The sequence below is a fragment of the Aythya fuligula genome, chromosome Z (genome assembly GCF_009819795.1).
Source record: "Aythya fuligula isolate bAytFul2 chromosome Z, bAytFul2.pri, whole genome shotgun sequence".
NCBI lineage: Eukaryota > Metazoa > Chordata > Aves > Anseriformes > Anatidae > Aythya > Aythya fuligula.
This window is the reverse complement of record NC_045593.1, coordinates 66247532-66259497: the sequence shown is the minus strand read 5'-3', so window position 1 is coordinate 66259497 and position 11966 is coordinate 66247532. Positions and strand designations below refer to the sequence as shown.

The following is an 11966-nucleotide window of genomic DNA, read 5'->3' as shown; positions in this document are numbered from 1 at the left end:
AATTCATAACAGCAGATAAGGCAGTCTGAAACAGGAGGGTAGATGCTCCTCATTACTTTAATTATGTTAAAAAATAGACAGCAAAGTGTGTACCAAACTTAAGATTGTAGGTGTGTAATACCACTGATACAGTGACGTGTATGCAAATCTAGATTGTGTGAAAGATCAGAGCTGAAATATACTCTGCAGCAGATTTAGATTCAGAAACTGTCACATATAAGCTAAAGTTAAATAATTCAGTCTCCTCCTGCACTGGAAGGCAAAACATATTACTGAAGGATTACTGTTCATGTACAATGATATTGCCAAGTAAACCCTAGAGGGAAAGAAATGGAATTTCATTCCGGAGTGGTTCAAGTTGCATTTCTTCTGTATTCACTTGTTGAGCTAGCCAACTACCCATCCCATTGTTAAGTTGGCAAAGTAATAATAATAATAATAAAAGTGGTTTAAAAAATTGTGTACTTCAGATCCGGGAAGGAAAAAACTGTTTGCAGAGGGTGCTTCTGTTCTGTGCCTTTGCAGGGACAAGCTTTTCTCACTGTGTTCTCTCTGGCCATTGTGCAGGTGGTTGACCAGATCGACACGCTGACATCTGACCTGCAGCTGGAGGATGAGATGACGGACAGCTCCAAAACAGACACACTTAACAGCAGCTCCAGCAGCACAACAGCTTCCAGCTTGGAGAAGGTCAAGGTGCGGGGCAGTGCTCCGCTCATCAAGCCCCCTGCGCACCCCTCTGCTATCCTCACCGTGCTGCGGAAGCCAAATCCTCCCCCACCTCCACCACGACTGACGCCTGTCAAGTGTGACGAGCCTTCAAGGCTGCCTCCTTCGACCAACCCTGTCAAGACTAATGGTACCCTGCTGAGAAATGGGCCCAACCGCATCCCAAATGGAGATACATGCTATATACCGAACAGTAATTTGGACAAAGTTGCAATGCAGCCTCTAATGCATAGACCTGAGAAAGAGCGGTGTCCTCAGCCAGGAGCAAGGGAACGGGTGCGATTTAATGAAAAAGTGCAGTACCACGGTTATTGCCCAGACTGTGATGTTCGGTATAACATTAAAAACAGGGAGGTGCACTTGCACAGTGAGCCTGCCCATCTTGTGGGAAAGCTGCCGCATCAGTGTCCTCCTCTGCCACCTCCACCGCCTCCACTGCCTCCATTTCCCTTAGAAAATGGAGGGTTGGGGATAAGTTCCAGTAATAGCTTTCCTCCTCCAAGACCCACGACTGTGCCTCCACAAACTGCGCCAAAACCCCAGAAGACCATCTTGAGAAAATCAACCACTACAACAGTGTGATGTATGCCACTTGAAAAAACTTTGTTTTTTCCTATATATAAAAATAAATAGGTAATGAGCACTTTCTACTTGAGCAATAAAAAGACCCTATGTATTACTCCCTGTGTCCAGTGAAGTGGCATAAAAATCACATGGTAAGTACTGAGAGGAGTGCTTCTTGATTTTACTTGTAGTCACTGTAAAATATCATTATGGCAAAGGGTACTGAAAAATGCACAGGATTCAGTGCATGGGTTGTAAACTTCTATTGCAGTTTCATATCTGTGGCATGGTTTAAAAAACTGAAAAGAAAGTTCAGTTTGAAAATACGGAGTGGTGATTTGTGATAGATTTTCACTGGACTTAGTGGAATAAATAAGTGGAATAACTTCTGGGTTTGGGGAAACTTTCTGTTTCTAGCTACTATGTTTTAAAATGTTATTTTGATAAAACAAAGTGGAGTGCTGGATAATGACTTTTGACTGAATTCTAGCAAAAGCATTTCTCTCTACCTGATCGCTTGAGCAAAGGCATTGTGTGTGGAGCTGTGCAATAGTAGGCAATCATCAGACTTACATGCAGCTTGATCTTTGGTAGGGGAGTGAAGAAGTAATTGAAAGGTATGTTGACATTTCTTTGGAAGTTATCTCACATTTTATTTCTCACTTGTTCAATGTGCTGTAACCAAGGACAGAGCTTTTATGGGAGCAGGGACTGTCTCATTCAGTTCCCCTCTATTTCCACTACTTCCACATGAAGACTGGTGGTAATATTTTATCTCACTTACATGTATGTCCACTGTAGATTAAAGCAACACAGCACACTCCTGCATTTTTTACAAAGCTTTTTGTCTGGTGCAAATCTATTTTTGAAGGCAAAGAAAGTTTTGCCTAAGGCCTCCAGGGACATCCACTTAATTCTTGTAAAGAATTTTGGAGTTGAAAAGCTCTGTGCAATTATGAAGCATTAACATGCAAAACAAGATATTGTTCATGTTATCACATTTTGATGGTGAACCCAATTAATATTCTTACTAGATGAAAAAAGTCCTCAGTGTTTTTAATTATATTTTGAAAGAACCTTCTTTTATTCTCACAGAGAGAATTGTTGGTACCTAAAGTTAAAACCCATCCAATCAGTGAAGAAAATATGATGATGAGTCTGTTATTTACAAAGTTGTGCCTAATTAGGATCTCAAATGGCCCAACAGCAGATGCTATATAAAAGCAGTGTTATTTATTTATTTTTTTATTTTTATTTTTTTTATTTATTTATTAATATTATTTTCAGTTGAAATGTAAAACACACTCTATGGTTTGATCCAGGTTGGCTTCTCTAGGGTATTATGACAGAAAACAGATTTTTTAAATCTGAATTTCCACTTAAATGCAGTAATAGGAATTTAACTGGAAAAAAAAAAATCATCAAGCTGTACATGCAGTTTCCCTATATACACACTGTAGCACATTTAGAGTATTTAAACCAAAATAATAATAATCATAACAAAAATTTTAACAGATAATTACCTTTGAAAACTTCTACAGTGAGCAAAGATTATATATTGTGCAAATATTCATGCTTTCCCTAAGTGCTCCCCACATGCTTTTCATGATGCACCGCAAGTTTTGCATTGTTTGACTACATTTAATTTTATGGGGGTTATTGCCAAGTGAAGTCTTAGCACCTGTAGGAGAAGGCAGTAAGTTGTTCTATGTATGCACGAGATCTGTGCTGCCTGAGTTAAGCTTCTGTTGCATGGATTAAGCTCATGCCCTGCCTTTTACACGGAAAATTTCTTCTAAATTCATTGAAACAGTGTGGGGATGTATCTACATATCTGTATTGTATAGCTTTGGTTTTTCGAGAAAACTGACCATCATGATGATTTTATCATGATGGGAACATATATCTGACAAAACTGACCATCATGATGATTTTATCAGCGGGGAACATATATCAATCCTTTTAAATGGTTTAATATTTTTTTCCTTCTTAAAAGAGCTGTTGTGTACAAGAAATTGTTGGATAATGCAAGTCAAACCTTCCATATATAATATAAAATATTTCTCTGTCATCTTAAATTTAGGAAAATAACAGTGAATAATTGTAAGCGAGAGGGTACGCTGCATGTATCTTACCTCACTTGGCTCAGTGTTTTACAATATAAACTAATCTGTGATAGCAGTGCACAGAATTTCTCCTCTGTGTTCTGTCCTGGGCTTGTCGGAAACTCATGAATGTATTAGTATCTCCAAATTAAGATACTGTACTCTGTGGATATGCTTTGATATGCATCCAAGTTACAGTTTCATTGCAATGTTTTGTTTATAGTTCTCAGCTCTGGAAAGTGGCAGCTAACTCAGGATTGGCTTTTGTATTCTGCTAATTAAACCTAGGTATTTCATGTTCAGTTTTGTTCTCCTACATGTTCCATCTCTCACTTGCTCTCCTCTTTCAGAATGTTTTCTTGTCTATTTCACCATGCCACTTTAATACCATTTCACAAACTGTGGAAAAAATGATTTATGCATTTTGATGGGTGGAAAAGTACTGTGCCAAGTATGCACCTTTTCAAATGTAATGCTGCTTTTGGCCATAAACAAAACAAAACAACAACAAAACAAAGAAACAAAAATAACAACTTAGAAGTGTGAAGCTTTTTTTTTTTTTTTTTTTTTTTTTTTTTTTTTTTTTTCCAGGTGGTTTGCTAATCCAGGCTATCTTTAATGAACCAAAGTGTTCCAGGTTTTCTGTTCATCATGCTACCAGAGATGAACCAATTCTTCTGTTTTAATGAGAACCTCCGTGACCTGTGTGTCATACTGGGAGGTAGTTTTATCAGTAGAATAGCTTCACAGTATTAACATGGCAGAATAAAATCCAGTTTAAAACAGGTATGCTTGAAAGGCATTTGAAACAATTAACTTTGAGCTTTGCAGTACTGTCTAGAAAATTAATTAAAATGGCATAAGAAAGAATGCAATACTACATTCAACCAACGGTGATTTTTACATTTAAATTAGGAATGTAATCTCTGTGAAGCATTTCTGAACACCTGTAACATAGGATGTTTCACTCCTGAGCAGAACGCAATAATCTAACCAGAATCAGACAGCAGTGCCCTTGAAACTTAAGTATAATTTCATTGAGATTGTATTTAATGTTCTGCACAGATGTTAATATGCTGTATTTCTGTACTGAACTTTACGTATTATATACTGAAGAACTGAAAGGCCATTAACAGTATTCAGAGCTTTAATGCAATATTTACCATAATTTCAGAGTGCTGCTCAGCTTTGATTCCCCAATATTATTTTAAAGTTTGAATTGTCCGGATCTGGACATCTCAGAGGTAAATAGAAAGACAAAGTATTTTCTATCAATTTAATGAATGTGGCAAGCTTAGGAGGATGGAAACAAACAGTGTAAATGTCTTATTTTGTAATAATGGCAGTGATTAAAAAGCAGCTAGCATATGAGTGCTTAGTAAGAAAGGAACACCAGGACTGCAAAATTGAGTAACAATCCATCTTAAGGATCTATGGTAGGACTCTTCAAAAAGATTGCTGATCTTTTTATCACTTCATAAAAATCACTGTTCTTCCTTCTCTCTTGTCTTCCTGAGTTGTTACTCCTTTCAACACAGCTTTCATTGATCACAGAAGCAGATTTCAAATCTTCAGCCTCCTTTTTTTATGATGATGTCAATATTTTATTTAAAATTTTATATGCAGTAGGTAGTGTAGAATACAGCTTTTGTTAACTTCTTAAAGATAACTTGATTATTAGTTTTGAAGTGAGTATAGTGCGAATTCATTAATTACCAGAGGGAGCTGTGCAAGCTGTCTGGACCTGCCCATATCTCCATATTTCCATGTTCTAATTATGGCTTTCCTTTCAGTGAAACTGCGAATGGTGAATTTACATGTGGAGATAAAGTCATGCTATGATTGCTACCTCTCTCTGCTGATGTATTCTTAAGTTAGTCCTTGAGTATTGGGCATATATTTACAGAGGCAGCATTCTTGCGTATATGCTGTGTATACGTACACCCACCCCACGCTTTTTCAAGGGGTGGGTGTACGTATGTATGAAAAATACTTATCCACTGCTAAAACATTGATCAAGTTTACAGTTGTGTTTCAAACTAGTAATAAAATCATCTTGTTTAGAATGATGTAAGATTGGAAAAGTGAGACAGGCACAAAGGCATGCAGTGGAAGAAGTGCAATGGTCAGCAGTGGTACGCACAGTGTTTAGAACACTTGGCTCTGAAAAATACTTGGTGCCTTCTGTGTAGTACATTGTAGGTCAGTGTGTGGCATATAGCACACAGTAAAATCATCCTAGCGATTCAGACTGTGTTGGCACAGACCATGCTGCTCACAGCTGCAGTGGCAGCAGCAGTGCTGGTGCTGCTGGCTCAGCTTGCAGCAGCGCACTGCGTGCAAGCCGCAGTTCAGCCTTGTCTTTGCTGGGGAACAGTTGTGGGGTAATGGTTTATTTTGTTCAGTTTCTGTTTGCTTGTTTGTTCTTTTAATGGGGAAAAAAAAAAAATAGCAGGGTTTTTATCTCACTGGGTTGTTTTGTGGTGGAAAGGAGCCCAAAAGTGGAGAGCAAGTTTTTCCCCCATATGTAATTTTGACAAAGTGTGGTAGTCCATCTTGGGATACCTCTGGGAAACATGTGCAAGTTACTGACATTCCTGATCATCAACAATTTGACATCTGGCATTGTTTGATGTCTGGCATCATTGGATGTCAAAGAGCTCTCATTAGTTGACACAGGTGCAGCTGGGATAAATGGGCTTGACTATGTATCTTGCTGCAGGAGGGTGGCCCATGCTCATGTCAATCTCTGCAAATCTGCTGCTGATCTCTGTGTTTTCACATTTGTTCATGAATGGCAAAGTCCTGGTGCTATGTGGCATGGGAGGTTTGGTTAAGAAGTAGCAGTGCCTGTCAGCTAAGCTGCATTATTCCAGCAGCATAAGAAGGTGAAGCCGTGGCTGTGCCTGGCTTGCTATGTGTTTCATCTTTGGAAATTTTAAGTCAGTTTTCTTACTGCTGAGATGACCATTTTTATGTCAGGTTATAAGGCAAGAGTCTCATATGCAGGCATGGCCAAGTGGAACTAGAACCTTTCATTTTTTGCAGGGCTGTTTTTCTTTTGCATAACTATGCATCTTTTGTGGTGTGATTTTTTTTTTTTTTTTTTTTATTATATGCATGTATATATATAAATATATATATTTAGGTAGCAAGATGTGGAAATAAGTCAGGTCTGGCCCACTAAAAAATACAACATGAACTGCACCCAACAGCCTGTCAACATCAGTGTTATAAACAATGAGCAAGATCAGGCCCATTTTGCTGCTTCACTTGGGAAAATAATGAGAGGAGCTTGCAGTACGGGGACTCCAGAAATTGCTGTCTCTTCTCCTCTGTAGAGAAAGAGATTTTTTTTATTTTATCCTGTAATATTTATGTGCTAAGACTCTTGAAGGAACAGAGCACAATCTATTTCACAGTTGGCTGTAAATTATGTTCATAATATGAAATTATATTTTTATAAGATTTTTCTTATCTCAGATCTGTCCCTTGATGCTGTTTGCCTGATTTTTTTGACTGACCTCTTTTACAGTCTTGCAAGCAATAAAAGGAAAAATGTCATTTACATATGAAGGAAAAAAAATATATGAAAAAAGAACTTTGAGAAAATATGTTTAAGTAAATTCTTCAGCATTGTCTCCATGATTCTGACTAAACCAATCCCAAAGTTTGTCTTTAAGTGGGGTTATTACAATTGCTTGAAACTGAAACTTGAATCATTTTAATCATGAGAGAGCAAGAATAAAGTCAGTCAGTGACAGAGCTTTTCATAGAAGTGTTTATTTCCTTTCCAGTTCAGTGTTGCCATGTATGAGTTATTAACTCATGTTAGTCTCCTTTTGATGGTAGTATCTTCTTTATAAATGTCATTGTGATGATAATATATTTATAAATCTCTATTAATATAAAATTTTTATTTTTAGCTCTATTTTATTTTTGTAGGTACAGTGTATGAATATATAAAGGAATGCCAAATTACATTGTTTTCTGTCACCAAGGAGTAACTATCATATGCTGTAATTGTAATGGATGATTGTTTTCCCTTGGTTTCACAATTTAGAACCACAAAATCATAGAATATGATTGGAAGGGACCATAAAGACCATCTAGTTCCAACTCCTCTGCCATGGGCAGGGACATGTCTGACTAGACCAGTTTGCCCAAACCCCCATCCAGCCTGACATTGAACACTTTCATGGATAAGGCGTCCACAGCTTCTCTGGGCAACCTATTCCAGTGCCTCTAAACCTTTTGAGTAAAGAATTTCTTCTCAATATCTAATCTAAATCTAGCCTTTTTTCGTTTAAAGCCATTGCTTTTTCTCCTATCACTGGACTCCTTGACAAAGTGTCCCTCTCCAACTTTCCTGTTGGACCTCTGTAGGTACTGGTAGGCTGCTATGAGGTCTCCCCAGAGCCTTCTCTTTTCCAGGCTGAACAACCCTTACTCCCTCAGCCTGTCTTCATAGGAGAGGTGCTCTATCCCTCTGATCATCTTTGTGGCCCTCCTTTGGGCTCGTTCTAATAGCTGGACATCTTTCTTGTGCTGGGGTCCCCAGAGCTGAATACAGTTCTCCAGGTGGGGTCTCACAAGAGAAGAATAAATGTGGAGAATCCCCTCCCTCACCCTGCTTTTGGTGCAGCACAGGATATGGTTGGCTTTCTGGGCTGCAAGTGCACATTGATGGCTCATGTTGAGCTTCTCATCAACCAATAACCCTCCTCAGAGCTGCTCTCAATCCATCCAGCCTGTATTTGTGCTTGGGATTGCCCCAGTCCAGGTGTAAGGTGCTTGGCCTTGTTGAACCTCATGAGATTTGCACAGGCCCACCTTTCCAGCCTGTTAAGGCCCCTCTGAATGGCATCCCTTCCCTCCAGTGCATTGACTGTACCACATATCTTGGTGTCATCGGCAACCTTGCTGAGGGTGCACTCAGTTCCACTATCCATGTCACTGACAAGGAAGTTAAATAGCTCTGGTCCCGATACTGACCACCAAGGAACACCATTCATTACTGATCTGCACCTGGACATTGACCACAACTCTTTGAGTGCAACCACCCAATTTCTTACCCACTGAGAGGTCCATCCTTCAAATCCATGTCTCTCTAATTTAAAGACAAGGATATAATGTGGGATAGTGTCAAATGCACAAGACCAGGTAGATGATGTTGGTTGTTCTCCCCCTATCTATTAATACTGTAAGCCTACCATAGAAGACCACCAGGTTACAACATGATTATGTAATTCAAATTTGTAAAGTTAATTTTGGGCCTCTGACACACATGAGACAAAACACTGTGTTCAGTGGTCATTGAGAACAACTAAAACTGACAACAATGTATGTTCACTTCTGAAGCAAACCTATTTGTCTTTGCACATTCTTTGTAAAAAGAAGAAAAAAAAATGGAATAAAAAAAGGTTGCAGAATCTTCTGTTACTACATAAAAAAGTTTTTTTTGTACACTTGCACACTGTAAGTACATTCTAGTTTCATCCTACTTTATAAGAAAAAAAAACTCTCCAAGTGACATCTAAATTGGTAAATATTAGATTTTCAAATATTTTCAAATCAAATATAAGGAGATAATGATTAGCTGAAGGTAATGTAAAGTAAAAGAAAAACCTCACTGATCTTCACAATTTCAAGTATTTACTCTTGAAAACTACAGAACAGGTCTTTCAAAATAGTATATAAAAACACACATATGAGGAAATATTGCAATACATCAGTCCATATTGATGAAATGCATGAAGGAAATTAACTGGATATATCTTCTCAGCTTATCCCTATCTTTGTGGACTAGCTTCCTCATACCATGTTGTTCAACTAGTCCAGCTGAATCAGTACGAAAAACAACAAGAACAACAACAAAACAGATAAAATGATTTTCCTTTACATTCTTTTTTTTTTTTTTTCTTTTTTTTTTTCTTTTTTTTTTTTTTAATTTGATTTTAAGCCATTGTGAACCTTTATCTATCTATCTATCTATCTATCTAATCTACCGATCTATTTATTTATTTAAAGTGAAGACATGCACATGTTTGTGGAATGTCTCTAGAGCACAAGGAGCTCTGTGTGTAGTCCAGGCAGAATTGGAAATGAAAGAGCCAAACTGTCCAGTGCAGGCTGGAAACATTAAAGTCGACTTTTACTTGAAACCTGGTTCATTTTATTCCAGAAGTTTTGAAGTTCATTGTTTTTAAGAATTGTTCATAAATAAATCTGCTGATACCTTAACTTGTACTGCATTACCTAGAAAGTGTTTGAGATGCTTATCACTTTTTACCTCAATGACTAAAGAAATGATTAAAAGTCACTTTTGCTATTTAGGATATAGCTGAGCAATAATGGTGATACCGTCATTAAAAGCCTGTTTCTGTGCTAGAACTGAAGGTAGAGAAATAACCCAAAAAGCAAAGTGGCCTAAAATAGAACTTTCACAATTAGCTGTATTGTGGATTGAATATGGAGCCCAGTAATGAATGCATAGAAAACAAGAAATTTAATTGCACATAGTAAATAAAAGAAAAATATGGGTAAGTGTTTTAAATGCTGTCCAGTGGAAGAGGAAGAGGATAAATGGAAAAGAAGATACTAATATTATAGTAAGAGTTTCATATCGCTGGGACTTGCCTTTAAGGTACAACATGAAACTAGGTATGATGCATAGTGGCAATGCCCATGAGGAGCACTGGCAGGCAACAACAAACTTCTTATTGGACTGACTGTTCCTAGCCTTGTGGCATTTCTGGGCCTGAAGCTAAATCAGATTTATAAGGGACATTATGTCTCAGTATCTCTTGCCAGACAGGTCTGCAGGTCAGTATAATATGATAGCACTGCCCAAGTGCACTACAGAAGACACAAACCCTGTAATTTGCTCAACACAGGGTTTAATTATATCAGAATTATAAAGTGTTTAGGTTAGTCTGAAAGTTTAGCTTTTTGTACCCTTCATAATTTTTTCTTTCCTGCTTTCCCCTTTCTTTCTCCATAAATGTGTAAGAGTGAGAGAATGGCATAAAGTTCACCTCTGTTTAGCTTAATTTAATGTTGATCAATATTATTAAGTTTATTAGGTTTGTCAGTAAGAATGTTTACAAAGGATATTCAGATGCTCTTTGCTCACTTCTAGCTGGAAACATACCTATCATCAACAGTCAGTGACATAAACTGAACAAAGGGAGTGAACAAATTACCTTCAATCCTTTAGCATGCCTTGACTAGTAATGGGCTTCCAATTTCACTCTAAAAGCTATCACTGAATTTAATTCTGAGTAGGTGATTGAAACTAGGTCTTTCTGGTTATCACAAATTGAAGTGTTATATTTCACAGATTGAAGTTCTGCTTGATGTATCTGTCACATGAAAACATTCACATCTTTGTGGTCAGTGCTTTTCATCCTAAATATTCAGAATTAATTTTCTGACACTGTCCCTCACACTTGAATGCTGGAGGAGGGGGTGATAAAGGGCATCTTTTATGACCTCTTACTGGAAAATAAAAAGCTTTCCATCAGAAACCTATGTAGATCCTTGTCAGAATAGGCCTGGCTTTCTGGAGTCTGATTTTAGCCTGAAAACTAAAGAACCTAGATTTCCAGGGACTCTAAAATTCCAACCAAAGTATTGCTAGTTCAAGAGGTCTGTTGTTATTGTTAATAGTAGTAAATTTTTGAAAAGATTGAAACAAAACACTTCTTTTCTGAAACAATTTTAAAGTTACTTTTGTTTCCATGAATTTTGTAATAATTCTCCATTGTTCTACAGTGAAAGAAAACATTTAAAATGTTATAATTCCATACCAATACAAGTAATCCTAGTTCTTGTTCAGTGAAGTTTTCTAGGCAGCATATATCGTGGGCAAGAAAATTTTACAGAGGGACTTTTTGCAAATCTAAAAATTGCCTTGTGTGTTTGTTTAGTGAGGCACAGGATTCTTTGCTGTTCTCACATCAGTCCTTATTTCCCGAATGTATGTTAACAGGATGTGGTATACAAACTTGTAATTCTAGTTTTATTTTGTACTGGAAATCAACCCTTCATTATTTTTTCACCCTTTTCTAAAAACCAGTAATATTTGATGTGTGTCTAGTGCCAAGCAGCAAAATGTGGGAAAGAAAGCTTTGTGTACTCCAAATATCCCAATACATGATTACCAAATATGTCTTAAAATATATTCATTGATAGGATTTAAATATGCTTAGAAATTTCATTGAAGGGAAGGAAACAAGGAATCAGGTGTTTAAAATGACATAGCTCTGGTATTTTAAAATGCAAAGAAAAAAGTGCTTAATTTATTTCATTTAAATAAAGTCTCCAGTTGTCTAAGTTTTAAGCTCCAAGTGTGTAATACTCCTGATAGAAAAGGATAATGACAGTCTCTGACTCTAGCTAATTTACTAGTGTAGATTCAGGAAATCCCCAAAGTTAATTTACACTAGCTGACTTAAGAAAAAGAAAGTATTAAAACTGTAAGGACTATATTGTCCTCTAATATAATACATTTTTAATTTGAAGATCTAAAGGAATAAAAGGATATCTAAAGAGATAAAATAGAAA

At 37.1% G+C, this 11966-nt stretch overlaps 1 protein-coding gene across 2 annotated transcripts in view; it reads left to right on the top strand.

The window, feature by feature from the left end:
- The first annotated feature begins 573 nt into the window (after window positions 1-573).
- The window catches only part of PRR16 (proline rich 16), a 53516-nt gene continuing 42123 nt past the window's right edge, over window positions 574-11966 (top strand). Inside the window, exon 1 of one of the 2 annotated variants that reach the window (XR_004254383.1) lies at window positions 574-1445. Coding sequence is in view for 1 of the 2 variants with exons in the window: in XM_032206756.1 (XP_032062647.1) it covers window positions 619-1311 (693 nt within the window). In the remaining variant the exon portion in view is untranslated. The remainder of the gene's footprint in view (window positions 1446-11966) is intronic. The other variant, XM_032206756.1, reaches the window with a different exon arrangement.